General features: G+C 39.2%; 2 protein-coding genes across 4 annotated transcripts in view; one reads left to right on the plus strand and one right to left on the minus strand.

The window, feature by feature from the left end:
* Positions 1-961: 961 nt before the first annotated feature.
* Positions 962-4346, minus strand: FOXC2 (forkhead box C2). Its single transcript, XM_051974832.1, has one exon. It carries the CDS (start codon positions 3402-3404, stop codon positions 1878-1880), a length of 1527 nt encoding a protein of 508 aa, XP_051830792.1. The 5' UTR covers positions 3405-4346; the 3' UTR covers positions 962-1877.
* Positions 4347-13408: 9062 nt separating this feature from the next.
* Positions 13409-27547, plus strand: part of MTHFSD (methenyltetrahydrofolate synthetase domain containing) — a 49169-nt gene continuing 35030 nt past the window's right edge. For 2 of the 3 annotated variants that reach the window (XM_051974834.1, XM_051974833.1), the window contains exon 1: positions 13409-13496. In XM_051974834.1, coding sequence (XP_051830794.1) covers positions 13469-13496 — 28 coding nt within the window. In that variant the 5' untranslated portion in view covers positions 13409-13468. Of the gene's footprint in view, positions 13497-13532; positions 13620-27547 lie in introns of those variants that run through there. The other variant, XM_051974835.1, reaches the window with a different exon arrangement.

The following is a 27547-nucleotide window of genomic DNA, read 5'->3' on the forward strand; positions in this document are numbered from 1 at the left end:
TCTGAGTAGAGAAGGGACAGAGGCATTCACTAGAGTAAAGGAAAGTGGGGGCAAATTTTTTCCAGAGAATGAAACAGAATATAAAATAATCTATTTTCAAAGTGTTTTACACATATTTGGAGGGATCGATAGAACAAAGGAGATGAAAGGGAGAGAGAATGAAGAGAACCCATAGTCTCTGAGTATTAAAGTAAGCCCAGAGGGTGGAAATGGACTTCTCTGATTTTAAAATCTAGAAAATTACTTTTCTAATAAAAAAAAAGAAGTGTTTCTGTGGGGTGGGGATGAGGGTAGGGAAGGTAAGTGATTTGTAAAAACAAATTAGAAAGTATCAAATACTTCCTATAAGATGTCTGGCTTCAGAAATGGAGCCAGCACTGATTTTGCCACTGAAATGAAAGATTTAAATTCTAATGATAGAGCATCTAGGCCTACTCTGGTGCATTTCAGTCTCTATCATAAAAGTTTCCTAGAACTGTAAGCTCAATTCCATTTAGAACAGGAGAGAATTAAAGCAACCTGACAGGTTCCATGGTATTTATCATTGTTATGCCTGATTCTCATAAACTGAAACAGTTAAAATTATCCAGATCTAATGACATTTCTGTATTCAACTGCGCATTTGCAAAATCAGCAATTGACTAATATGCTGTCTTCAAACTGATTTTTAGTCCATTTTTTGGTCTTTGATCTAATTTATTTCTAGCAAGATTTATATGAATATCAAACTCATTCCTTTTTTAATAAATCAAGAAACCAACCAATAAAATTCAGGCTGTTCCTCCTCGTCTGTTGTGTGACCAGTAAAAATAGATAAAGATAAATGGGCACACACATAATATTTATATAGAAAATGTGCGTTATATATATGCATACACCCATATTTTTAAAAATAATAAAAGCTGGTGTGGTTTTAGAGCAACCTTTGGGAGATGCAAAGACACAAACACACTGGCCAAACTTTGAGCAGAAAAACAACATGGATTTATTTTAAAGTAAGTACAACAGTCAAGACCACGTCAGACAAACAAAAGTGAAGCACATTTTTTTTTAAATTAGTTTTTTTTTTTTTAAAGGAATGCTCAGGGTCGAGTCTACTATACAAAACATCACACTTTGTAAATAAAAATGACCAGATACTTGACTTCTTTCTCCACCAACAAAATAAATTATTTCCTTGTTCTGTAAGAAGAACGCTAAGTGGGGGGGAAAAAGTCTATTGCATAATTGAACAACAACAATAACAACAACAACAAAAGGTATAAATCACTTGTATTCAGCTGGGCAGTTAGAGATTGTTGGGGGACATTTAAAAATCCAGTGAACTCAACTTTAAATATTATATTAATGGCTCTGAGTTAGCCTGATTAGAATTCCACACACTTTACAGCACAGTAAGAGAACGTAAAAGGACACAGCATATACATACGCGTATACTCTATATCCTCGCACACAGAGCGATGTGCGGCTATAGAGAAAGTCGTATAATGATCGCTATGATATTGGTCCGTAACTTACTTTCTGAGACCCCAGAATTGAGCATAATGAAGCTATTCTGCTTCAAAGGTAAGGGGCTGCTGATTTTTTTTTAATATACAGATTTTCTTTCTTTCTTTTTAAATATACAGATTGGTTCATTTGGGTTAGTTGTTTGTCTTTGGCAAGGCGGATTGGCTGGTCTGGAATCCCCAAACTGGGACAGCAATTTAAAGTTACCTGCACAAGTCTCAGGGCTCTCTGCTCTCGGGTCCGCTGGTAAGTTTGTCCAAATATTGTTCGTCTCTGCAGCCTTAAGTGTTTGTAAAAGTCACCGGCTGGGAATTGGGGTGGGGGAAGCCATAGAGGCGGGCTGGAGCAGGGGGAGAGGGTTTGGGGAGTCAGTATTTAGTGCAGTCATAGGAATAGGGATTGGTGTGGCGATATATGGAGGGCGTAGATCTATATGGGAGCTGACAGCTCGTGTTGCTGCTCACCTGATGCTCGCCGAGGGCCGAAGTCTCGATTCCCAGCCGATGGGAGTTGAACATCTCCCGGACGTTGGGGAAAGTCTGCTGCTGGGCTGCAAAAGTGTGACCGGGGAGGTGGTTCAGTTCCCCGCTGTGGTTCAGATACCAAGAGGCCGCCTGGCCCGCGGCCCCGCCGCTCTGGGGCGGGGGTTGCTGTGGGGGTGGAGGCGGCGGTGGCGGCGGCGGCTGCGGGTGCCCATGGTGAGGGTGGTGTTGGGGGTGGTGGTGGCCGGAGCCGGCTAGCGCGCCCTCCTGGCTAGCCGCGAGGCCGAGTGTGCTTAGGGGCGATGTGGTGCCGTTGGGGTGATCAGACATGGCCTCCTCTAGGACTGCGGGGCCGCACATGGGCGACGGCCTCTCCCCTCCGGTGTAGAGGCTCATGGCCCGCATGCTGCACTGGTAGCTCCCGCCTGTGTCCACGCCCTGGGGACAGGACTGGCTGTAGGCTGCCGGGGGCGCCTGACCATAGGGCAGCGCTAACGAGGACACCACCAGTCCCGTCCTGCCGGACACCGGGCTCAGGTCCCCGCCCGGGGGCGAAGTTCTCAGAGTCATGATGTTTTCTACGCTGAAGCCCGACAGACCGTTGCCCGACGGGTGATGGTCAGGCAGCGAGCCCTCCGTGGAGCCGGACGGCGTGGAGGCCACGCTGCGGGGGCTGTCCCGAAGTGCGCTGCCGCTCTCCGGGCTCAGCGTCTCCACCTTGGTAATGACTGGCAGGTCTGGTGACGAGGCCTCGCTTTTGATGACCACTTTCTTTTCAACTTCCTTTGGGGTGTCGGAGCTGGAGAGAGGGGCTCCGGCATGGGCAGCGGCGCCTTTGGGCGCTTGGGGGGGCGGTTCCTTGAGGTGCCCCCGCTCCTCCTTCTCTTTGGGCACATCCTTCTTTTTGAAGCGCCGCCGCCGCCGTAAGAAGCTGCCGTTCTCGAACATGTTGTAGGAATCCGGGTCCAGAGTCCAGTAGCTGCCCTTGCCCGGCTTCTTGTCGTCCCGGGGCACCTTGACGAAGCATTCGTTGAGCGAGAGGTTGTGCCGGATGCTGTTCTGCCAACCCTGTTTGTTCTCCCGGTAGAAAGGGAAGCGGTCCATAATGAACTGATAGATGCCATTCAGGGTGATCTTCTTCTCAGGAGCGTTCTGGATGGCCATGGTAATGAGCGCGATGTAGCTATAGGGCGGTTTCACCAAGTCCTTGGGCGCCGTGGGCTGGTGGTGGTGGTAAGGCCCGTAGGAGCGGCCCATGCCCGCCCCGTACTGGTCTGGGTGGCCCGAATAGACGCTCATGGGACTAGCCATGCTGCCGTAGGTACCCGCCGCCCTATAGTAATTCTGCTCGCTCAAGTACGGCACTACTCCCAAGGCATTGGGATCCGCTGACACCGAGTAGCGAGCCTGCATCCTGGAAGACGGCTCCTCCGCGGGCGGCACAGAGACTGCGGGCAGGGGTAGGGGGGAAAGGGGCGAGGGAGGGGGCGAGAGAGCCCCAGAGGAGGCGGGGGAGCCCAAAGCGTCGGTGCGAGAGCAGCTGAGATGGTCTACGGAGATCACCGGAGGGAGTGGGGGTGAGCGAGCCTCGGGCACACGCCGCCAAAATCCAAGCGGAGCTCTTTCAGCGGCCCCAGCAGCGAGGAATCAGCATCCTTTGGAGTGACCCAAAGAGGAGCGCCGGCTAAATCGAAATAGATTTAGATCTGCTTTTGGTTCACAGAAATCGAGAGGTCTGGGACGACTTGCCGGGAGGGTCTCAGCCTGGAGCCCGCTTGCTTGGAGGAAGAAGGGGAGGAGAGAAGGGAAAAAAAAAAAAAAAAAAAAAGCCAAAAGGCAGGACGAGGGGGGATGGGGTGAGGAATGGGAGAAGAATTTTAAAACCCTCGCCGAAAAAAAACCCCGGTTCTCGAGAAATCAAGGCAGTTCGCGAACGGAGACCGTCTGTCCGTCTGTGTCCAGTGCGTCTGTCCGCGAGGAGCCAGCAAGTCCGAAAAAGTCAAACTCCCTTTTTAGGGTTTGGGAAAGTTTTCAAAACTCTTCTTGCTGAAAGCGAGTTTTTACTTTCCTTTGGCCACACCCCCTCTTCTCAACTTTAGACCAATCACAAATCAGCCTCGGGGAGTTGTAACCAATCAAGTCCAGGAGCGCTAAGAACACGACGGCGCTAAGACCCGACTCTTCCACACTGAACTGGGATCTGTAGCTTCGCATCTTAATGCGAAAAGGTTTTACATTATTATTGCCGTTTTTATATTTAAATTTTTATTTTTATTCTCTTATTTTTTGGCTGTTACTAGATACCTAAAGAATCAAGACTAAAATATTTTAAAGTCATCTTTTACCAAACTACTGTTCTCCCTAAAACATGTTCAAAATAACAATTAAAAAACTACCAATAAAAAAAATTCTCATAATTCTTGGATTTATTTGATTATTAATTTAAGAACTGACCTAGAGCACAGATATAGAGAATCAGTTTATTAGTGAATAATCCTAAGAAGAATTCGCTCTCCTAACTCCGGTTTCAACTAAAGTTCACATTTCTCTCATTCTGTGCAAATATCCAAAGGGCCTCCCAGTTTTGGTCTCACGATGTTAATTAAATGATAATTAATCATCCGCAGTCATTTGTCCGGCTTCCAAAAATGCCCGACAAGAATTAACTGTGGGAGGGTTTTTTTTTTTTTTAATTAAGATCTTATTGGATTTTACTTTTCTCCATATGAAGTGTATAATGCCGTGTCTACGCATAAATGAAATGGAAAATGTAGTAATAATCCGGAAAATTCGATCAATATTGAGAAATCATTTGAATATTTCAAGCTATTTCTCTTTCTCCAAAGGCGAAAAAAATTTTTTTTCAGGAGTTCAGAAGAGTATTCAATATGTATCTATCTATACCATTGCCTCTATTTTTTACTTCTCTCCTATGCACACAAAGCCTGTCAGGGTCGGTTTAAAATTTTTCAACCTTTTATAAAGAAACAAAACAACTTTTGACAAATAACTTCTGCGTTTTCTATAGATGTTAATTTTACAACCAAATTGTCCACAGCTTCTGTCTGGTGCAAACCCTGGAGAACGAGGCTGGGAGCTGAGATCTGGATAACTTTTCCTCAGTAGAAAGAAATCCGACTTCCTTGTTTCTGTAATGGTTCCATTAGAGACAATTAAGATCGGGTTAATTAGCGAAGCAACTGAGCGGAGTGCAAATTGGAAGTTTTGCAGGACTGCTAAGAACTAAGCCAGGCTGGTTGTGCAAACAACTGATCTCTAAAGCAAACAAATGTTTTTCAGGAGAAAGTCCCGAACCTTCTTTCCTTCCGAAATCTCTTTGGGATCCGAATATTGAGAATGAATGGAGGGTGGAATTCAAAGTTGAATTGATGAAAATAGCAGGGTTATAAATTCTTTACACTCCTCTATTTTAAATAGAGATAATTGGGTTATATTTTGTTCTTTATCTTAACATAAAAATAAATATCCAGCTGCCTCCTTTCCTCGACCCCCCTCCCCATCACCCTTTGGCAATTTGTTTACGCGTGTGTTTATTTTATTAGCATTAGTCCCATCACACCTTTGTTAATGTGAGCTTCTTTCCTCCTTTCTCCTAGGATTCTATGGCTGAAAGGGCGAAATGTCAGACTCTTATTGAGGAAGGTTATCTACTTAGGGATGTGTGCAGATAAAGCGCTCCTACTTATTGCTGAAGTTTGTACTGTCAGCTCTTCTTCAATTGCATTTTCCACCCCAAAAGATATTAATAGCACCGACCTTTCATTCCCAAGATTCAAAAAGGTGGGTAACAGATATTGGGAGATGTTAATTTCTTTCTTCCTTTTAGAATAGAGGGCTCTATAAAGAAAGATGAGGAGGAATTTTGTTTTCATTTTTAGGAAATGTTCCTACTGATAAAAGCAAAATAATGGGGAGCAAATTTACAGTGAGTTCTTGAGATGTTGATTAACATCCTTCAGATTTTTTTTTAATGAAAAGTATGAATACTTTATTTGACTTGACACTCTTTAAAAAAACTGAAGGAAATTAAAATTTCTTTAGAGTTACTGAGCTCCCAGTTCATAAGCAAAGAGGATAAGAGAGATCCCCCTCCCCACCAACATTCCCCCTCCCATAGTCAACATCACCACATTTGGTGATGGAATTTTAAAGTCGATTCTCAATAAAAAGCCAATTCTAACAAATAATAGTGCCTTTCTCGTGAAGTCCGTGACAGGCACCCTGAATTTTTCGGGAATTTTCTCTGGAAACGCAAAAATATTGATCGATAAACACTCCTGGTTTGGAGACTTCCTGGAATATTATTTTCTCTGATTTTACGAGGTGTTTTCTAACAAATAGCTTTATCACATCATACCTCCTATCCCCAGCACATGTTAAAAAAAAAAAAAATGTAACGGCTGTGGATGGAAAGTACATGGCAAGTTTGCATTTGTAAGTTTATCTAGTTTTAAACTAATATAATCTTAAAAGTAGAAGGCCTAGTTGCCATAGGAGTTGGGGTGGGGGAGGGGGATCCCAACAACCAAAAGACCGAAAAGGTGAGAGAGACATAGTCCTTTTCCCCTGGAATTAGTTCTCTCCAAGTCTCAGTAGGACTCCCAGAAAGATGTTTGTTCAGGTTATTAAAACAACACCTTCCCCACACCTGGAGCTCACAAAAGCTATGCTTTCGACCTTTTTATTTAACCTGCATGGCAAGTTAGAGAATTTCAGGACTGTTAGAGATATTGGAGTTACTTAGTCCATTTTCTTATTTTTAACTAAAAATCCAACAAACAAACAGGAAACAAACATCTGCCTCCTCTGCAAAGGTGAATGACCTCCCTAAGGTCACACAGCTCCTTAGCCGTAGAGTTGGTTCTGAAAACTATGTCTCCTGGCTCGGAGGCCGTGTCTCTTCTTTTCACTACATCTCGCCCACGAAATGCTTTCAAAAGCCACTTTTTCCACCCCTTTCTTTGAAAGTTTCCTGCATGTACTAAAAGGGGAATCCGACCCTGAAAGAATCATCCGTATCTGAAATAACAAATGACTTTCAAACATTAGCAACATTTCTTTCTGGTTCTCGGACACTGTCTCTCCGTCTCTAAGCCTGGTAGCTGTTCACCTGAAATTGCTTCAGTGGCTGAATGTCTGGGTATTGGCGCCCCCCGGAGGGTAACCTGAGTTATGCTGCAGTTGGGGAGGTGGGGGAGAGAAGGGGTGGAGAATACTAAAGGTTTCTTCGGTCAAAATGAAGGTGCTGGCACCTTATGGATTTAACTGGTAATGCACAACACCCTTCGAGCCTGCAAGAAAGACCTCTCTATCTGTCAGACCTTCTTTTGAGCTCAGTGATCGTGTAAAATGGATCAATCTTTCTTCGTCCTTTTTTTTTTCTCTAAAGGAAAATCACATTGTATCGTTGCAAATGTTTGTGGAACCAAGACAACTCTAAGAATCACAGGAAAGGGACAGGGGAGGGATTCTGGGTGTTTGACTCCAAGCATATCTAAAGTCTTTAATTGGTAGCTACTTCGGGGACTGGGCTTTGAGCCAACGGGTTCTCGGAAAAAAACCTTTGCAGCGGAGCTAAACCGAGATCCCCTTGTCAATTTTCTCCTGTTGGAGCTGACGTCGGGGACCCAAGCCTTGAAGGGGGTACACTGTCGAGGCGCATTGGATGTCCCGAGGGCTGAGGGAATCCTATCCATTGTCCTCTCAGCTCTGCTCTTTTTTGCACGGAATCGATTTGCGGGAGAAATGGATGAAGAGATTTTTGCGTTTATTATACAGTTTTTATTTATCTAAGCAGAAGAGGTTCTGACAGGGATTTGAATCGCAAAACGTGGATCTTCGGCTTGTGAGACAAGTCGGCCCGAAGAGGAATTACCGCGGAGGAGGGGAGGAAGGGAGGGCGGAGTTTTTTATCTCTCAACCTTTTCATTGAATCCTACATTTAAGTTTAAACATCCAATTGTTTTAATGTGATAGTGAAAAAAAGTAGTCTTGTAGTCGCAAGAATCGTGACCGAGCTCGGTTGCGATACATTCGCAAAAGAATCTTAACTACTGAACCTACTCTAATAGGGCTTAGTTACACTTGTAACTACCGCCTCCGAGCGAAGTTGTGAGGAAAGCGAAGTGTAAATGATAAATCTCTATAAAACTGTGGATTGTTATCAGGTGTAGGAAACACTCAACGTTTGTCTTCCGATTCCCTACAAAAGTCGCTTTTGCATGCGCTGAGGCTGAAACTTCAAACTTACTGTTGACTCTGCGAAGTTGCTCGGCATTTCTGGGACGATTCTACTCACTGCACCTTCTGCAAATAGTCTTGCCTCTGTTTATGAAGGGGGAAAAAGGGGATGGGGGATCTTTTAGAAAATACCCGCATTGCTCTACTTCCTCCTGAGGAGGTCATCTGAACATTAGTGATAAACTGGAAGTCCCTCTATTGGTTTTGGGGTTCTTTTCAGTTGCAGCAGCCCACCGCTCTCCCCCTTTTCTCTCCAAATTGGAAAAATAAACATAGTGTTTATTCGATCAAAAGGGAGTTAATTTACTGTGTCCGAGTACACAATAATTGGTTTTGAAAGTAATAGATTTCTTTCGGTCCAGGCTGGGTGGTTAAACCAAAGTTAGTAAGATTCAGGGGAGAAGAAAAGTAATATTTAAACTTCTCCTGTACATTCTACGAATATGTTTAACTTCCTGGAAATTAGAGATTCTTTAAATTGTTAAAATTGAAGATATTATATAAAGGATTGCAACTATGCGTACAGACACAAACACTTAAGTCATACATCATAGGTGTGCATGCTTTATAATTAGAAAGCAGGAATGCCGTTTGAAATATATAGAGACTCAAAGCTCATAAAAGGCCATCTTTTAAATTTCACTGCTTGAAATCCTGTAATTAACCTCAGGGCTTAAATTTACTCCTCCTAGCCTCGAGGTACTAACTTTCCTGGCCTCGAGGTAGTAACTTCTTGGGTGACAACGGTCAGAAAGATACATTAGACCTCCACTCCACTCCCCCTCTTCCCTCACTACTTCCCGCCCCCTTCACTGCCACGCTACAATTCCCTGAGTTTGGGAAGGAGGATGGAGGGAAACTGAGCTGAAAAGAGTGTTTGTTTTTCTGATTCAGAAGAGCCCATCTTTGGCGTCTGGAGGTAAGAGAGCCTTCTCCCAACTAGTGTTCTGCAACCTGAACCAGAATCCTAATTGAACAGTTTTGGAGAGCATGAGAATTATGTATCCGATTCTTCAAGCAACCAAAGAGAATGTTAATTGGATCCTTAGCAAGGAACACACATGAACTTCAGGTCATTTAGTAAAGAAGCACCTACAGTGATACCCAATAACTTCCCCTCCAATAGGGGAGGAGTTCCCCACAATGGAAATCGGTGTGTAACTACTATTTAATGATTAGATTACAAGCACATAAAGAATGCAATTTCAGAAGTACAGAAGAGGGGAAGGATTTTAGAAATCCTTTAATCCAGTCTTCTCATATTAGGAAAAACAAAAAACAAAACATTAAGATCCAGATAGAGAAATTACTTACGGCCACATAATTAGTGACACTTCTTTGAGCTTTGCTTTTCTTGAAAAAGATTTTCACATACAAAAAGTCAAGTGCTAAAGAAAAGCTTACTTGGATCACCATGAATAATTATTTTTAATAACATGTTCATAAAACTTTAATTTATAAAGTGCTTTAACAAATAGAATCTTATTAGCTCATAACAACTTTTCAAGGCAGGCAGTATCATCCCCATTTTATAAATGAAGTAACTGAGACTGGGAGAAATTGAGGGACTTCTGCAAGGTCACAAGGCAGAAAATTGGGTCTCCAACCTAAAACTTTTAACTCTCAATCCATTGTTCTTTTCACTAATATATATGAAGATTGTTACCATGATAAAATTTAGAAGCTTAGAGTAAAACTTAAAGTATCTATGAGCTAATCCTTAAAACAAAACAATTGAAACAAAACAAGTACTGAAGATGAGATTCCTCTTTTCTACTCAAAAATCTGTTTTTTAAGTTTACATGATTTTGCCTTTTTTTTTTTTTATCTCCAATGCTTGGCAGTACCAGGCATCCAGTAAGGACTTAATAAAAACTTGGGGGGGGGGGGGAAGTGTGACTGACTGCTCTCTTTTTCTATCTGTATCCATAAAATAAATATTCCCAATGAAAACTTAATGATTTTTATGACCATCACACCTCACCTCTCATTGTCCCAGATTTCTTCAATAATATGCAGATAGGCACTCTAGAAAAATTGTGAAAAGTAATTATAATCTGCAAAGATGGTGAGTTTATGATGTGAGCTTTGATGAAGATTTTATAATGTGAGGTCATATAGGGTTTAGAATTGAAAGAATGTTTTAAACTTTAAGAAATAAAAGTAAATTTGTCTATATCTGTCTCTCTATCATTCTTTCCATTGATTCATCAAATACAAAGTGAAAGTTTCTCCAAAATGTCCTTTTATATTCCCTTTTAAATACAAAGAGATTCTGAAATATTTTCACTTAAGAATACTTTTTGAAAGAGTTAAAAGTAATCTCTTTCTTTCTAACACCACCTGCTTTTTGATATTGACACTGGCAACTTTTCCATGGTATCTCATTTCCAGCTTGAACAGCTATGACAGATTGAATATATGGTATTTGAGCTATTGTTTAGAACTGTGTTACCTGCTAAGACAAACAGTTGCCTCAGCATGAGTTTGGCCCTGGGTGATATTGTACCCAACATTAATACATTATTGATATTAGGAAACTGAGCTTTCTTGCAGGAAAAAAAAATCTTTCCAAAGCCTCTTTATTTTGCCTTGTTAAGAATCGACAATGTTGGCTTTCAGGAAAAGCAGAGCTTCTTTATGGCTGGCACATACAGAGACAGAGAGAGAGAGAGAGAGAGAGAGAGAGAGAGAGAGAGAGAGAGAGAGAGAGAGAGAGAGAGAGAGAGAGACTGCTCAAAGTAAAGTCTAACAGAGTGGGAGGGATAGCCCTGGGATGATTTGAACCATTCAAGTCAGAATCAGTGCCAGTAATTCAAAGGGGGTGAGAAACTAGAAGCAACAAGATCAGTTAGGATATGTTTGCAAAGGTTCAGGTGAGCAATCCCAAACTGTTCATGATAGTGAGGATGGTATGGCATATTGAAAAGAAAACCATACCCTCCCCTTTAAAAGTGAGGGAATTAGTGATGATTTGTAAGGTTCTTTCTAGCTTACAGGTTCTGGGGATTTGTGGTACTGTTAAAAGACTTCCCACGACTTCCCAGCCTCACCACACAGTTTGAATCATTCAGTGAAGAGAAGAAAAAAGTCTAATTATATTCATATCCATCTAAAATTAATGGGCCAATCTGAACAGTGTAATAAAATGAAAAACAATAGTTTGAAGTTAGAGGACCTATATTTGAATCTCTGTTTTACTATGTATTAACTTGTGGCAGGGCAATGAATGACCTCTCTGAACTACAAGTTTCTTAGTAAAAATGAAATCTTTACATCAGATAAGGTCTAAATTGTCTTTTTCTTTGATTCTTGCATATCAGTGTAAGGCAAATTCATGAGAACTTTTGCTTTAGCTGAGACCATTGTAAATGTGAGTATAATCAGTACAAATGGTATCTGGTTTCTAAAGAGATTTCCAAGTAGTTCCTCCTTCTGCACTTACCTCTGCCCCTTTTTCACACAGTTACCCCAAGGAACAGAGCTACTCTTTTCCAGCACTGATGTATCTAGCACTTCCTCCTCCTCTCTCTCTCAGTTTTAGTTCCTGCCTCCTCTTTAGTCATTGAGGCAGAGCTAAGGAGGAAATGCTGGTCATATTTCTGGATTTGATCTTGAAGCAAGATTCCCAGTTTTTGCACAAGGCAATATAACAGGAAAGATGTGGAAGAGCTGCTAAATAGGTTATTACTTTTCTCAGTCAAGAATTGTTCACTTCTGGGAAGAGAATTTTCTTAGACTAGTAATGCAAAGTGTCATTTAAGTGTCTCCATCCCTCCTCACCTCAATCTTTAACACAAGTGGGATCATCATCATAAACATTTTTTAGATCTTGAAAGTATTTCAGACAGTATGGAAAGACATCTGGTTTTTAAAGTCAACCATCTTTTGTTTAGCTCTTGACCCCATCGTGAATTATTGGGTGATCCTGGGAAGCTTCTTCCTCTCTTAAAGCCTGTATTTCTTCATTTGTAAAAATAAGATATTTTAAATGGCTGATTTCAAATTTTCATTTTGTCTCTAGTTTTGGTGAGGTTATTTTATGCATTCATATGTGTATATATCTGTCCTATTATCTATTAATCTATCTATATAGGTAATCCATCTACTGATCTTATACATCTAGCTTCTCTTTCATCAATTTAATCTTTATTTTCTTCTCTCTATATAATGTCATGTATCCATCTGACCAGCTATATCTCTAACCCATCTATCTGTAGATACATCTATATTATTCCTCTAACCTCTAACTTATCTATTTAATATTGATCATATAGCTTGAAAAACTTTGGAATCCTTTGTGAGATATAGGCACAGGACGTTCCAGCACGGCAGCCCACATCAAAAAAAGTGTTGTACTTTATGGACAAAGCAGAGTCGCAGGAGCTCAAAGGAAATGTGAGATATGCTCATTTAAATAAAATGATCACATCTCTTGTGCCTGACTTACGAAAAAAGTCTCCCAAGTCCTGTCGGTCTGATCAACTTCACTTGTACCTTGAACCCAACACGTCATTTTGGTCCTTCAAGAACGGAGGATACCCGCCCCTCTAGGTACCTATCGATCCATTCACCCGCTCTGTCATCTCTCTAGCCTTCCATCTCAACCATTTAATCTTAATCGTATCTATTGAATCTCTACCATGTCTCTTATCCATTCATCGTATCTCCGTGGCTTTCAATGCTATTATCTATCAATCAGTTTATTGATCTATCTTATGGATCGACCATCGATTCACTTATCTTAGCCGTCTATCCTCTATTTTATCGTCATCTCCCATAATTCCATTTATTATCTATCTACCCGATTGTCCACGTGTCTACGAATCTTTGGATCTATGTGTCTAGGTGTGTACCTATATATTAATCTATATCTCCCTCCCTCCCTCCTTTTCTCCATCTATACCTATCTATATACTTTCCTAAGCGTCTATGTAAGCATTCTTTCATCGCCCTCTGCTGGAGAACTCCGCTTCTTATTCCCTTGGACTAAGACCAGACCGAAAGGAGGCGCTCACGGGCAGGACAGAGTGCATTTAGAGTATTTTTGTCCGCTGTGGCTTTCTGTACAGAGCGCGAGCTGTCTGTCCTTTTTTCTCCGCCCTTCCTTGAGACAGGCTGTGTATTAGAAAGCGCCGGGGTCGTGACGTCATCTAGCGCGCCAACCTAGAGCCCCGCCCTTCCGCGGGCGTCGCGCCGCCGATGACTGAGCCGCCATGGAGCCGGCCTTGCGGCTGGGAGCGGGTATGACACCTGCGGGCTGGGGCCGAGTAGGTGGCGGGGGCCCGGGACCACGGCGTGGTTCTGGAGGCCGGGCCTGACTTAGGCCAGCTTACCTGAGCCATCGTCTCTTCCCGGAAGGGTGAGGTGGGGGATATCCTCAATCTAATAATGACTAACAATAAGAACGCGTAAATCGCGCTTTAAGGTTTGCAAAGCGCTTTCCAGACCCCTTCGCGCCTCACAATCGAATTTTTTAAACCTCTTTTATGTGTAACGGAACGGAGGCAGGGCTTAAGCGGGCCTTTCAAGTTAAAGGAGAGAGGGTGGAATCTTTCCTCGCCCCACCCCCTTCTAGGATTCGGCCTCCTGGAGGTAATAAGTAGAGAGGGCAACTTTTGAACCCAGGTCCTCTGACTCGGAATCCAGTGCCTGGCGTAAAACTGGGGTCCAGTCTCAACAAACATTGATAAAGGGTCTGCTTTGTACCTAGCTTTGCCAAAAGAGGCAAGAAATCCCTGCCCTCAGGGAGCTTACAGATTAATATGGGAGATTCATATGCAAGCTTAAGTGTGTGCATGTATGCACTCATAGGAACTCCTTACATGTATAGATACACGGACATATATGTGTGTGTACATATGCGCGTATTACATATTTCTATATACTCATATAACATATAGCTTTCTAGTTCTATCAACATCTCTGTATACATGCACATGTCTAAACACGCATGTATGTGAATTCTATAACTTGTGGAAGCACATGTATGTGAATTCTATAACTTTTGGAAGCACATATGTATGTGAATTCTATAACTTTTGGAAACACGTATGTATGTGAATTCTATAACTTTTGGAAGCACATATGTATGTGAATTCTATAACTTTTGGAAGCACATGTATGTGAATTCTATAACTTTTGGAAGCACATGTATGTGAATTCTATAACTTTTGGAAACACGTATGTATGTGAATTCTATAACTTTTGGAAGCACGTATGTATGTGAATTCTATAACTTTTGGAAGCACATGTATGTGAATTCTATAACTTTTGGAAACACGTATGTATGTGAATTCTATAACTTTTGGAAGCACATGTATGTGAATTCTATAACTTTTGGAAACACGTATGTATGTGAATTCTATAACTTTTGGAAACACATATGTATGTGAATTCTATAACTTTTGGTTATATCTATACATACACGTGTATGTGTACTACATGTTTATAGATGTATGTCTCTATGTACATATATATAACTTTTTATCTTATATTTATATCTCTCTATATGCATATATGTAAATTTTATATGTACACAAGCATATATAAGGCTTTCTTATCGTGGTTATCTTATACATATATGTATACACATATGTACACATAGACATACATAGATGTTATTTGCAAGTAACTGGTTAATCTATATGCACACATGTGTGTACATATGTATGTAAGATATATGTATATATTTATATATTTCCTGGTTATATCTATATATGTACATATACTTGTGTATATATGTGTGTTTGTACATTTATATAGATATATATACACACATATATAAGTTATTTATGTATAGTTTTCTAGTTATATTTACGTCTATCTATACATACATATATATCTATATACACACATATATGTATGCACATATATAAACTTCCTGCTTATCTTCTCTCTCTACATATACATGTTTATATATATATACATGTGTGTTCTTGGTTATCTTATATCTATGCACACTATGCATGTATAGACACACGTGTGTATATATCTATATGTAAACCTATATGTATATATGCATACAGACATGTAAGATCTTTGTACGTATGTGTGTATATGTACACATATAAACATATATACACACACATGCATATAACGTCATGCTTATATAGCTATATACACACATATGTGTGTATATGGGGAACAGCCAGAGAGAATGCTGGGAGTCAGGAGGCCAGTGACCCTAATTCGGAGTGTGGATGGGAGGAAGGTGTAAGAAAGCTGCAGTGGTTATAGAAGACTTTGAATGTCACACAGTCCAAGTAGGGAGCCACTTACTTTACTGAGTAAGGGAGGAACAGGAGCAAACTTGCATTTTAGCAAAATCATTAGGACTTTGGTCACCAAGGCAAGAGCCTGGATATACACATATGATCTGCCCACAGAAATATATATTTTTTTTTAAATTTAGGACAGCTGACAGTTGTAGAATTTAGAATTGGACAGGGAACCAGAGATCTTACTTGACATCCCTGAACTAGCCATTCACAGGCCTAGAGTCCAAATAAGGGCCTTGTGAATCCCAGTGTGGGATGCTTTATTTTTTTGAGGCAGTGCCCAGGATCACATATCTGGCTTAGATTTGAATTCAGATCCTCCTTACTGCATGATGTCACCACCTTGCTGCCCTGCCCCCCATTCTGGCATTTTTACATCTTCACTCTGCTCCAGGTTACCTGGACCTGGTGAGAAGAGAGTACATGCCCATTTAATGTGCACATTTCATCAACAAGGACAAGGACATACTTATAAATGTCCAGTTTATACATAAATATCTGAGGAGGAATTTGAACCCAAGTCTCCTGACTAATGCCAGTGTTCTGTCCACTGTCATTCCCTGATAGAAGGAAAATTTCCTCACAATTAGAACTATCTAAAAATAAGCTGGGCTGTTTTAGGTTAGGAGGCAGAACTGGTTGATTGATTGCTGGGAATATTGGAGATAGGATTCTTGTTCAAGTATGGGGTAGGTGTCTTGGTTTTTGAGCTCCCTTCCAACTGCCATAAATTTAGAACTTACATAGGACCTTGTGAGGCATTCCATCTACTCCTGTCACTCCCTCCCCCAAACCCCTTCATTTTGCAAATGAGGAAACAGGCCCCAAGTAGTTGAGGCCTGAAGTCACATAATACTATAATGCAAGTGAAAACAAAATGCAGGTTTTTGTTGTTTTTTAAGGTTTGAAGTAACTGAAGTGAAGCAGTGTTTTATAGGAGGGCCAGCTGTGCTTTCTACTACCTTTTGGGTGACCACACATAAATCCCTTCACCACTCAATGTCCGAGGCACCTAAGATTAAATTACAAGTATAATGGGTCAGCATTGGTGAAATCCTTTACATCGATTAAATTCCAGCTTCTTTAACTGTGGTTTACAAGCCCATGTGGGGTTGTGGTGTTTGTGAAATTACAATTTATTATCAGTAAAGATTTGATTTGTGTACCCATTTTATATATCTCTATGCCAAGGTCATATAAAAATTTCTAGAGTGAAAAGGGGTTTGAAGCAGAAAAAGTTTAAGAAGTCCTAAATTAAATCCCATTAGATTGCAAATTCCTTAAGGGAAGGGCACTTTTTGCCTCTTTATAACTAAAACGTACATTTCAGTTGCTATTGAGTCATTTTTCAGTCACTTCACTTTTTGTGATGTCCTTTGGGGTTTTCTGGTCAATGATACTGAAGTAGTTTATCATGTCCTTCTCCAGATCACTTGAGGACTGAAGAAACTGAGGCAAAAAGGTTTAAATGACTTGTCCAGAGTCACACAACTAATAAGTGTCTAGGTTGGACTTGAACTCTGAAAAATGAGTCTTCCTGACTCCAGACTTGGCAATACCTAGCTGCCCACTTGGCACAAATAGGCATTTAATAAATATTTATTGGTGATTCCCTCTTCACAGCCCCCCATATCACTCCCTACCATGTTAAATGATCAAGTGGATAAACTTTTTTTTTTTTTTTTTTTTTTATTTTTTTTTAAATTTTTTATTTAATAATTACATTATATTGACACCATTTCTTTCTGTTCCGATTTTTTTTCCCCCTCCCTCCACCCCCTCCCCTAGATGGCAAGCAGTCCTTATATGTTGGATATGTTGCAGTATATCCTAGATACAATATATGTTTGCAGAACCGAACAGTTCTCTTGTTGCGTAGGGAGAATTGGATTCAGAAGGTATAAATAATCCGGAAGAAAAACAAAATGCAGATAGTTCACATTCGTTTCCCAGTGTTCTTTCTTTGGGTGTAGCTGCTTTTGTCCGTCATTTATCAATTGAAACTCAGGTCTCTTTGTCAAAGAAATCCACTTCCATCAAAATATGTCCTCATACAATATCGTTGTCGAAGTGTATAATGATCTCCTGGTTCTGCTCATTTCACTTAGCATCAGTTCATGAAGGTCTCTCCAAGCCTCTCTGTATTCATCCTGCTGGTCATTTCTTACAGAACAATAATATTCCATAACATTCATATACCACAATTTACCCAGCCATTCTCCAATTGATGGGCATCCATTCATTTTCCAGTTTCTAGCCACTACAAACAGGGCTGCTACAAACATTTTGGCACATACAGGTCCCTTTCCCTTCTTTAGTATTTCTTTGGGATATAAGCCCAATAGAAACACTGCTGGATCAAAGGATATGCACATTTTGATAATTTTTTGGGCATAATTCCAGATTGCTCTCCAGAATGGTTGGATTCGTTCACAACTCCACCAACAATGCATTAGTGTCCCAGTTTTCCCGCATCCCCTCCAACATTCATCATTATTTTTTCCTGTCATCTTAGCCAATCTGACAGGTGTGTAGTGGTATCTCAGAGTTGTCTTAATTTGCATTTCTCTGATCAATAATGATTTGGAACACTCTTTCATATGAGTGGTAATAGTTTCAATCTCATCCTCTGAAAATTGTCTGTTCATATCCTTTGACCATTTATCAATTGGAGAATGGCTTGATTTCTTATAAATTTGAGTCAGTTCTCTATATATTTTGGAAATGAGGCCTTTATCAGAACCTTTAACTGTGAAAATGTTTTCCCAGTTTGTTGCTTCCCTTCTAATCTTGTTTGCATTAGTTTTATTTGTACAAAGGCTTTTTAATTTGATGTAATCGAAATTTTCTATTCTGTGATCAGTAATGGTCTCTAGTTCATCTTTGGTCACAAATTTCTTTCTCCTCCACAAGTCTGAGAGATAAACTATTCTATGTTCCTCTAATTTATTTATAGTCTCGTTCTTTATGCCTAGGTCATAGACCCATTTTGATCTTATCTTGGTATATGGTGTTAAGTGTGGGTCCATGCCTAATTTCTGCCATACTAATTTCCAATTATCCCAGCAGTTTTTATCAAATAATGAATTCTTTTCCCAGAAGTTAGGGGCTTTGGGTTTGTCAAACACTAGATTGCTATAATTGACTATTCTGTCTTGTGAGCCTAGCCTTTTCCACTGATCCACTAATCTATTTCTTAGCCAATACCAAATGGTTTTGGTGACTGCTGCTTTATAATATAATTTTAGATCAGGTACAGCTAGGCCACCTTCATTTGATTTTTTTTTTCATTAATTCCCTTGAGATTCTCGACTTTTTATTGTTCCATATGAATTTTGTTGTTATTTTTTCTAGATCAATAAAATATTTTCTTGGAAGTCTGATTGGTATAGCACTAAATAAATAGATTAGTTTAGGGAGTATTGTCATCTTTATTATGTTCGCTCGGCCAATCCAAGAGCACTTAATATTTTTCCAATTATTTAAGTCTGACTTTATTTGTGTGGAGACTTTTTTATAATTTTGCTCATATAATTCCTGACTTTCCTTTGGTAGATAGATTCCCAAATATTTTATGGTATCAACAGTTATTCTGAATGGAATTTCTCTTTGTATCTCTTGCTGTTGGGTTTTGTTGGTGATGTATAAAAATGCTGAGGATTTATGGGGATTTATTTTGTAGCCAGCTACTTTGCTAAAATTATGAATTATTTCCAATAGCTTTTTGGTAGAATCTCTGGGGTTCTCTAGGTATACCATCATATCATCTGCAAAGAGTGATAGTTTGGTTTCCTCATTGCCTACTCTAATTCCTTTTATATCTTTCTCGACTCTTATTGCCGAGGCTAGTGTTTCTAATACGATATTAAATAATAATGGTGATAGTGGGCAACCTTGCTTCACTCCAGATCTTACTGGGAAAGGTTCCAGTTTTTCCCCATTGCATATGATGCTTACTGATGGTTTTAAATATATGCTCCTGACTATTTTAAGGAAAAGTCCATTTATTCCTATGCTCTCAAGTGTTTTTATTAGGAATGGATGTTGGATTTTATCAAATGCTTTTTCTGCATCTATTGAGATGATCATGTGGTTTTTGTTTGTTTGGTTATTGATATAGTCAATTATGCTAATAGTTTTCCTAATATTGAACCAGCCCTGCATTCCTGGTATAAATCCTACTTGGTCATAGTGTATTATCCTGGTGACAATTTTCTGTAATCTTTTTGCTAATATTTTATTTAAGATTTTAGCATCAATATTCATTAGGGAGATTGGTCTATAATTTTCTTTCTCTGTTTTCAGCCTACCTGGTTTAGGTATCAGTACCATATCTGTGTCATAAAAGGAGTTTGGTAGGACTCCTTCAATCCCTATTTTTTCAAATAGTTTATATAACATTGGAGTTAATTGTTCTTTAAATGTTTGGTAGAATTCACATGTAAATCCATCTGGTCCTGGGGATTTTTTCTTAGGGAGTTGATTGATAGTTTGTTCTATTTCTTTTTCTGAGATGGGACTGTTTAGGATATTTACTTCTTCCTCTGTTAGTTTGGGCAAGCTGTATTTTTGGAGGTATTTTTCTATTTCATTTAAGTTGTCGAATTTATTGGCATAAAGTTGGGCAAAGTAACTCCTAATTATTGCTCTAATTTCCTCTTCGTTAGTGGTGAGTTCTCCCTTTTCATTTTTAAGACTAACAATTTGATTTTCCTCTTTCCTTTTTTTAATCAGATTTACTAAGGGTTTGTCTATTTTGTTGGTTTTTTCATAGAACCAACTCTTAGTTTTATTAATCAATTCAATAGTTTTTTTACTTTCAATTTTATTGATCTCACCTTTTACTTTTAGAATTTCAAGTTTAGTGTTTGACTGGGGGTTTTTAATTTGTTCCTTTTCTAGCATTTTTAATTGCAAACCCAATTCATTGACCTTCTCTTTCTCTATTTTATACAAATAGGCCTCTAGAGATATGAAATTCCCCCTTATTACCGCTTTGGCTGCATCCCATACATTTTGGTATGATGTCTCATTATTATCGTTTTCTTGGGTGAAGTTATTAATTATGTCTATGATTTGCTGTTTTACCCAATCATTCTTTAGTATGAGATTATTTAGTTTCCAATTATTTTTTGGTCTACTTCCCCCTGCTTTTTTGTTGAATGTAATTTTCATTGCATCGTGGTCTGAAAAGGATGCATTTACTATTTCTGCCTTACTACATTTGAGTTTGAGGTTTTTATGTCCTAATATATGGTCAATTTTTGTATAGGTTCCATGAACTGCTGAAAAGAAAGTGTATTCCTTTCTGTCTCCATTACATTTTCTCCAGAGATCTATCATATCTAGCTTTTCTAGTATTCTGTTTACCTCTTTGACTTCTTTCTTATTTATTTTCTGGTTTGATTTATCTAATTCTGAGAGTGCAAGGTTAAGATCTCCCACTATTATAGTTTTACTGTCTATTTCTTCTTGCAGCTCTCTTAGTTTCTCTTTTAAGAATTTAGATGCTACCCCACTTGGTGCATATATGTTTAATATAGATAGTGCTTCATTATCCATGCTACCCTTTAGCAAGATATAGTGTCCTTCCTTATCTCTTTTAATTAGGTCAATTTTTGCTTTAGCTTGATCTGAGATCAGGATGGCTACCCCTGCTTTTTTGACTTCACCTGAAGCATAGTAGATTTTGCTCCAACCTTTTACCTTTAACCTGCATGTATCTCCCCGCTTCAGGTGTGTTTCCTGTAAACAACATATTGTAGGATTCTGGCTTTTAATCCATTCTGCTAACCGCTTCCTCTTTATGGGGGAGTTTACCCCGTTCACATTTATGGTTAGAATGACCAATTCTGTATTACTTGCCATCTTGTTAACCCCGGTTTATGCTTTCCTCCCTTCTTTCCCCTTTCCCCCCCTTCCAAGTATTAAGCTTGTGAGCACCCCTTGCTTCTCACAGCCCTCCCTTTTTAGTGTCCCTCCCCCCGCCTTAGAGTTCCTCCCCCTATCTTACCCCTTTCCCTCCCAGTTCCCGTATTCCCTTCCGCTTAGCTTATTCCTTCCCTTTCCACTTTTCCCTTCTCACTTTTCAATGAGATGGGAGAAGTTTCACCATAGATTGAATATGTCTTAAGATTTTTCACTTAAAGCCAATTCTGAAGGCAGTAAGATACCCACTATATTCATCCCCCTCCATTCTTTCTCTCAGATATAATAGGTTTCCTATGCCTCTTCATGAGATGTACTACCCCCACTTTACCCTTTTTCTGGTACAATGTCCTTTCCACATCAATTTCTAGAACAAGGTATACATGTATTCTTTATACATCTATATAGTCAAAATATAGTTCCCAAGATTAATCTTTACCTTTTTAGATTTCTCTTGAGTTCTATATTTGTAGATCAAACTTTTTGTTAAGTTCTGGTTTTTTCATCAGAAATAGATGAAATTCGCTTACTTCGTTGAATGTCCATCTTCTTCCCTGGAAAAAGATGCTCATTCTCGCTGGGTAAGTTATTTTTGGTTGCATACCAAGTTCCTTAGCCTTTCGGAATATCATATTCCAGGCCCTTCGATCTTTTAATGTGGATGCTGCCAGATCCTGGGTGATCCTTATTGTGGCTCCTTGATACTTGAATTGGGTTTTTCTAGCCGCTTGCAATATTTTTTCTTCATCTGAGGGTTCTGGCATTTGGCCACTATATTCCTTGGTGTTTGATTTTAGGATCCCTTTCAGTGGGTGATCGATGAATCCTTTCAATGTTTATTTTTTCCTCTGTTCCTATGACTTCTGGGCAGTTCTCTTTGATAATTTCCTGGAAGACAGTGTCCAGGCTCTTTTTTTCATCATGTTTTTCTGGGAGTCCAATGATTCTCAGATTGTCTCTCCTGGATCTGTTTTCCAGGTCTGTTGTCTTCCCAGAAGGTATTTCACATTTTTCTCCATTGTTTGATTTTTTTGGATTTGCTTGACTGATTCTTCTTGTCTCCTCGAGTCATTCAATTCCACTTGTTCAATTCTGATTTTCAGTGAAGTATTCTCTTCACTCACTTTTTTAAAATCTTCTCTAATTGTCCAATTGAGTTCTTTTGTTCTGTGGAATTTTTTTCCATTTCGCCAATTTTGTTTTCCAGTTCACTAATCCTATTTTTCAAGGATTTTACTTCTTTATCCACTCTCTCTTTAACTGACTTCTCCAGGCTCTTTTGCCAAGCCTCCTCTCCTTTTCCCAAGCTTCCTTCTCCTTTTGCCAAGCCTCACTCTGCTTTCCCCATTTTTCTTCTAGCTCCCTTGTGAGAGCCTTTTTAATCACTTCTATGAGGTTCATCTGTGCTGAGGAACAGACGATCTCCTCCTTTGGGGAATCACCTGGGGACTGCCTGTTTTTAGTCTCCTCAGGATTTAGAGTCTGCTCTCTATCTGTGTAGAAGCTGTCTAGGGTTAAAGTCCTCTTCAGCTTCTTGCTCATTCTGTCTATTAATCAGAGACAAACTACCAAAGAAAAACAGAAAAAACTGGAGTCTTTCTTTGGGGGGGGGCTGGGTGTGTTATCGAGCTTCCTCTACAGACTGCAGGTGGCTGCAGTGAGGCACTAGCAGGACTGTGCTGCGCCTGCGCTCTGAGATCCCAAAGCGTGCTGAGTCACTGAGGGGGGGGAAGGGGGGGGCGGCCAGGTCCTGAGAGACTCCAGCTGTTTGCGGTTGTGTTCTTCAGCCCCGGTGTTTTTAGCTTCTCTGCTGGGCTGTTGACTTGCTGCAGGTTCCAAACCTGTAGCGAAGCTCTCCCCGCAGAGACAGCTGCGATCACTCCCCACCCCCTCTCCAGTCTGCTCCCGTGCTCTCACTGCCGCTGCCCTCAGCCTGCGCCCGATCTAAAACCGCCCCAGCCCTCCAGTAAAGACAGACCTTTCTTGGCGGATCTCAAGGATGGCTTCTCTTGGTAACTATTTGTGGGTTTTTTTCAGTCAAGCATTGATTCAGAGGCTTGTAATGAAGTGGATAGTGAGAGAAAGCGCGGAGCTTATGCAACTGTGAGCCTCCTCTCCGCCATCTTCGTGGATAAACTTTTGATAATGTAGTGATGCTCTGTGCCAAACTTATAGGAGATACTCAAAATTAACTATTTAAGCAATGAATAATAATGAGGTCATTCATTAGTGACCTTAGCTAATAAATTTAGATTTTGAATTGATCTTCACAGACACCTAGTCCTGTAATATTAGAGTCATATAGAAATAGGGACAATTAAGTGTCATTTGTTGTGGTGCATTCTGGACATCTCTGATCTAGTTCTACTCTCTGATTTTCCAGATAGAAGAAATAACTGAAGCCTAGGAGAGCTAAGTAACTTGTCCAAAGTCACACAAACAGTAAAGTAACAATTAGAATTTGAACCCATATCCTGTGATAAATATACTTTGATGATACTTTCAACCTATCTGAAAAGATTGTTCTATCTTCAAAGCTGTTCAGTTGATGCTATTATTATCTCATTTTACATTTGAGAAAACTGAGGAACAGTTAAATGGCTAAATTAATGAGAGTCTGAAGTCAGATTTGAAGTCAGGCCTTCTTGTCTCCAGGCCCAGTATCTTATTCATCCTACAAAGATACACATTCCCTTCAGAGTTAAATTATTTTCAAGAAAATAATTTCTGTCCAAAAATGGACTCTGTCAGTTCCTGGTTAAACTTTCTCTTTGTTCCTACTCTTTCTGAACCTCCTGCCTGCTCATAGATGATTGCCTCTCAACCTAACAGATCTCTTTGTTTTACAACCTTTGTATTCACTATTGAAGATATTTATCTGTTTCTCTCTTTATTCCTTTGCTATTCTATAAACTCCAGAAGAACACTTATATTTTCTTTAAACTTAGAATTTTTCTTACTGCCTAGGATTGTTCTGCCTAGTACCTAAATTTTGCTGATGAATTAGTGAAAGGGATATAATTTTTGTGTTTCATCTAAAAAAGACTTTGATTTATGTGTTACTCTATAAGTATGTAGCTTTGATAGATTTATTTTTTTTTAAACTTTCCAGCTTTACAAATATCATAGGTTAGCAGAAAGAATGTAAGACTAGAATTCTGGCTATAAATCTCCCCTCTAATCTTCAGGCAAGTCACTGAACCTCTTAAAATTTTACTTTTCTGTTTTATAAAATAGTGATTTTGCCTGGATTACCCATCTCAAAGGGTTGTTTTGAATATCACGTGAGGGAATATTATGTGTAGTACTTTGTAAGCTTTATATCATTGTATAATTTTTATAATCATTAATATAATCTGGTAACAACCTCAACCAGAGTTAACAAAATAAGCTGCTGATGCTGAAGAAAATGAACAGATATGAAACAGATTATCATCATTTGGTAAAGAAAGAAATTGTCAAAACAAAGAAGCCAAAAGAGCCTAGAAATCACCTCTGCCATCAAGCATTTGACCTTCTTAGAAGTAGAAAGATGTGACAGATAAGAGTAACAGTTTGGAATTTAACCTCCTTTCCTAAATTTTACCACAGGTGAATATGAAAAATTAAGCATTATTACTTTATTAAACAATGAAAAGTCTTAGAGGACCTGGAAAAATGAGTTTACTGAAAACTTGAGCTGAGAACTGATTCAGTCAGATTTTATCAGTTGTTAAAATGAAATTGAAAGAGGAGCAACAAACAAATGAAAAATGGAACATATTTCTCAGGGTTTCACTAACAAACTGTAGAATCACTGCTTTTGGACTCAGCATCTCTGGTCCCAGTAGACATTATCCTAAAGAAGAGGAGAATGAAATAAGTGGTTTGACAAGACAAAAAATATATAGGAAACCTTTGTGTTTCAAGTGATACATTTGAAGGCAGTATGTGTTTGATTTTTCAGGGTGTCTAAAGAGGGAAAAATATGGAACTCTAGTCATGTAAAAATCATGACTGCCCCAAAATAGCAGTCAAGGGAAAATTGAAAAGATAACTATTTTATCTCTCTGGAAAATGATCTGTCCCCATATTGATGTTTTCCTTGATGCAAATCTGAGAAAGGAAGAGGAACAAGGAGGCTTTTGCAAAAGATATTCTATAGCAAGCCATGTCTTCATAATTAAATATCCAACTGAAAGGTGCAAAAATAGATGCCATTATGTTTCTTTGATGCAGAAGGCTTTTGAACACCTGTTGAATGTCTGTTATTCTTTCATACAAAAGATACGATGTTGGTAGTACTTCCTTGCCAACACAAAGTTTCATGGAACAGAAGGAGAACCCTGAACTTGGAATCAAAGTTCCATTGACTATACTAGTTACAACCTGTGTGACCTCTGATCAATCACTTCCTTTTTCTGGACTTCAGTCTTCATGCCTATAAAATCAGAATTGAACTAGATTGGAGCTTCTTAAATTTTTTCCACTTGAGACTCTTTCATCCAAGAAATTTTTGTGATCCCAAGTATATAAGTATATAAAATAGGTATACAAGTCAAACATACACTAATAATAAATCATAAGTTTGTGATCTCCACATTCAGTTACAGGACCCCATATAGGGTTACAGACCACTATTTAAGAATGTGGGGATTAGACAATTTCTAAATTTTAGTCTTCTGTGAGGCATAAAACAGGAATAAGTGTGCTCACTAAAAATATTACCTATAATATTTGAATAAAATCATTCTAACATTGATTTTATAGAGATAAAGCAGGCAGTGGTTGATGGTTACTACTGTTCTGTTATACCACCTATGATATTTTCCCAGGTGTTCAGTATTTTCTCTTTTTTTCAAGTAACTTTTCAAGTAATCTCATAATATTTTAAGTTACACTACTGCCAACATGGATTTCCATTGTGTATATTTGTTCTGGTCCAGTCAGTCTTTCTATCTCCCTCTTCTTTACTGTTATTTACACTTCTCCACATAAGTTCATTGGGACTTGAGATGTTAGAGTCTAGTTAGAGGAGTTCATTATACAAGACACAATCCTCCATACCATATTCTTTTTTCTGTATTTTATTTGATCCATCTCTCAAATACTGTACATTATCCTAAATGAATTTGACAGTCTCCCAAAAGATTTCAGCATAATGATCCACATGACAAAAAAAAAGGATAATGCCCATTATATAAAATAGATCATGATCCTTTAAGGTATTTAGGTGGTTGGGTAAAACCTATAAACCCCTACTCAAAAATAATTTTTTAAAATTATAATTGAATGTAAAACTACATTTTAGTTTAGTTGTTATCCCAAATAGCAATGTGATGTATTTTCCTATTCAAATTCATGGACCTCTTTAATCTATCTGGTATATGCAATTGAATGTGAACAGTTCATTGAATTGGTCAATTGGCAAGACAACATAATGAGTTGGGTTCAAAGTTTGATTAGTAGGAGAGCATCTTGGAAAGTATATAGCTCTTAGGGCATTCCCATATTCCTCCTAGAAACAACTACTACCGTCACAAAACCCCCCACATCTTTTTAATCCAAGTATACTGTAAATGACAGGACAGCCCAATCTCTAGAAAATCAAAATTGAAAGTAGCCCAAAGGCCATTTAGTAATGCACATGATGATTATGAATGTTACTAACATAATAATGGTCATAAATATTACCAGCAATGACTTGCAAGAAATGTTCTAAAATATAATCCAGAAGATGTATGATTGGAAGAGGAAGTGGACCAGCCAGTTAGAATGTGGGGTAACAGAAAGCCTTCATCACATTGGGAGGACTTTAATGGATGAAGTGCAGTCTGCATCTGGCAGAGGAGCTCTTCTGGGAAATCATGTATCTCTAGAAGCAACAGGGTGGTATAAGGTATAGGGAACTGGACTGGGAGTCAAAAAGACCTGAATTTAAATGCAGCCTGAGGCACTAACTATCAGTGTGATCCCTTGAGACCCTCAATTTCTTCATCTACAAAATGGAGATTAAAATATCACCTACCTGATAGGGTGGTTGTGAGGGGAAGAGGAATAAACATTTATATAGTACCTATTGTGTGCCACATATTGTACCGAGTACTT

This window comes from Antechinus flavipes, chromosome 2, assembly GCF_016432865.1.
Source record: "Antechinus flavipes isolate AdamAnt ecotype Samford, QLD, Australia chromosome 2, AdamAnt_v2, whole genome shotgun sequence".
Lineage (NCBI taxonomy): Eukaryota > Metazoa > Chordata > Mammalia > Dasyuromorphia > Dasyuridae > Antechinus > Antechinus flavipes.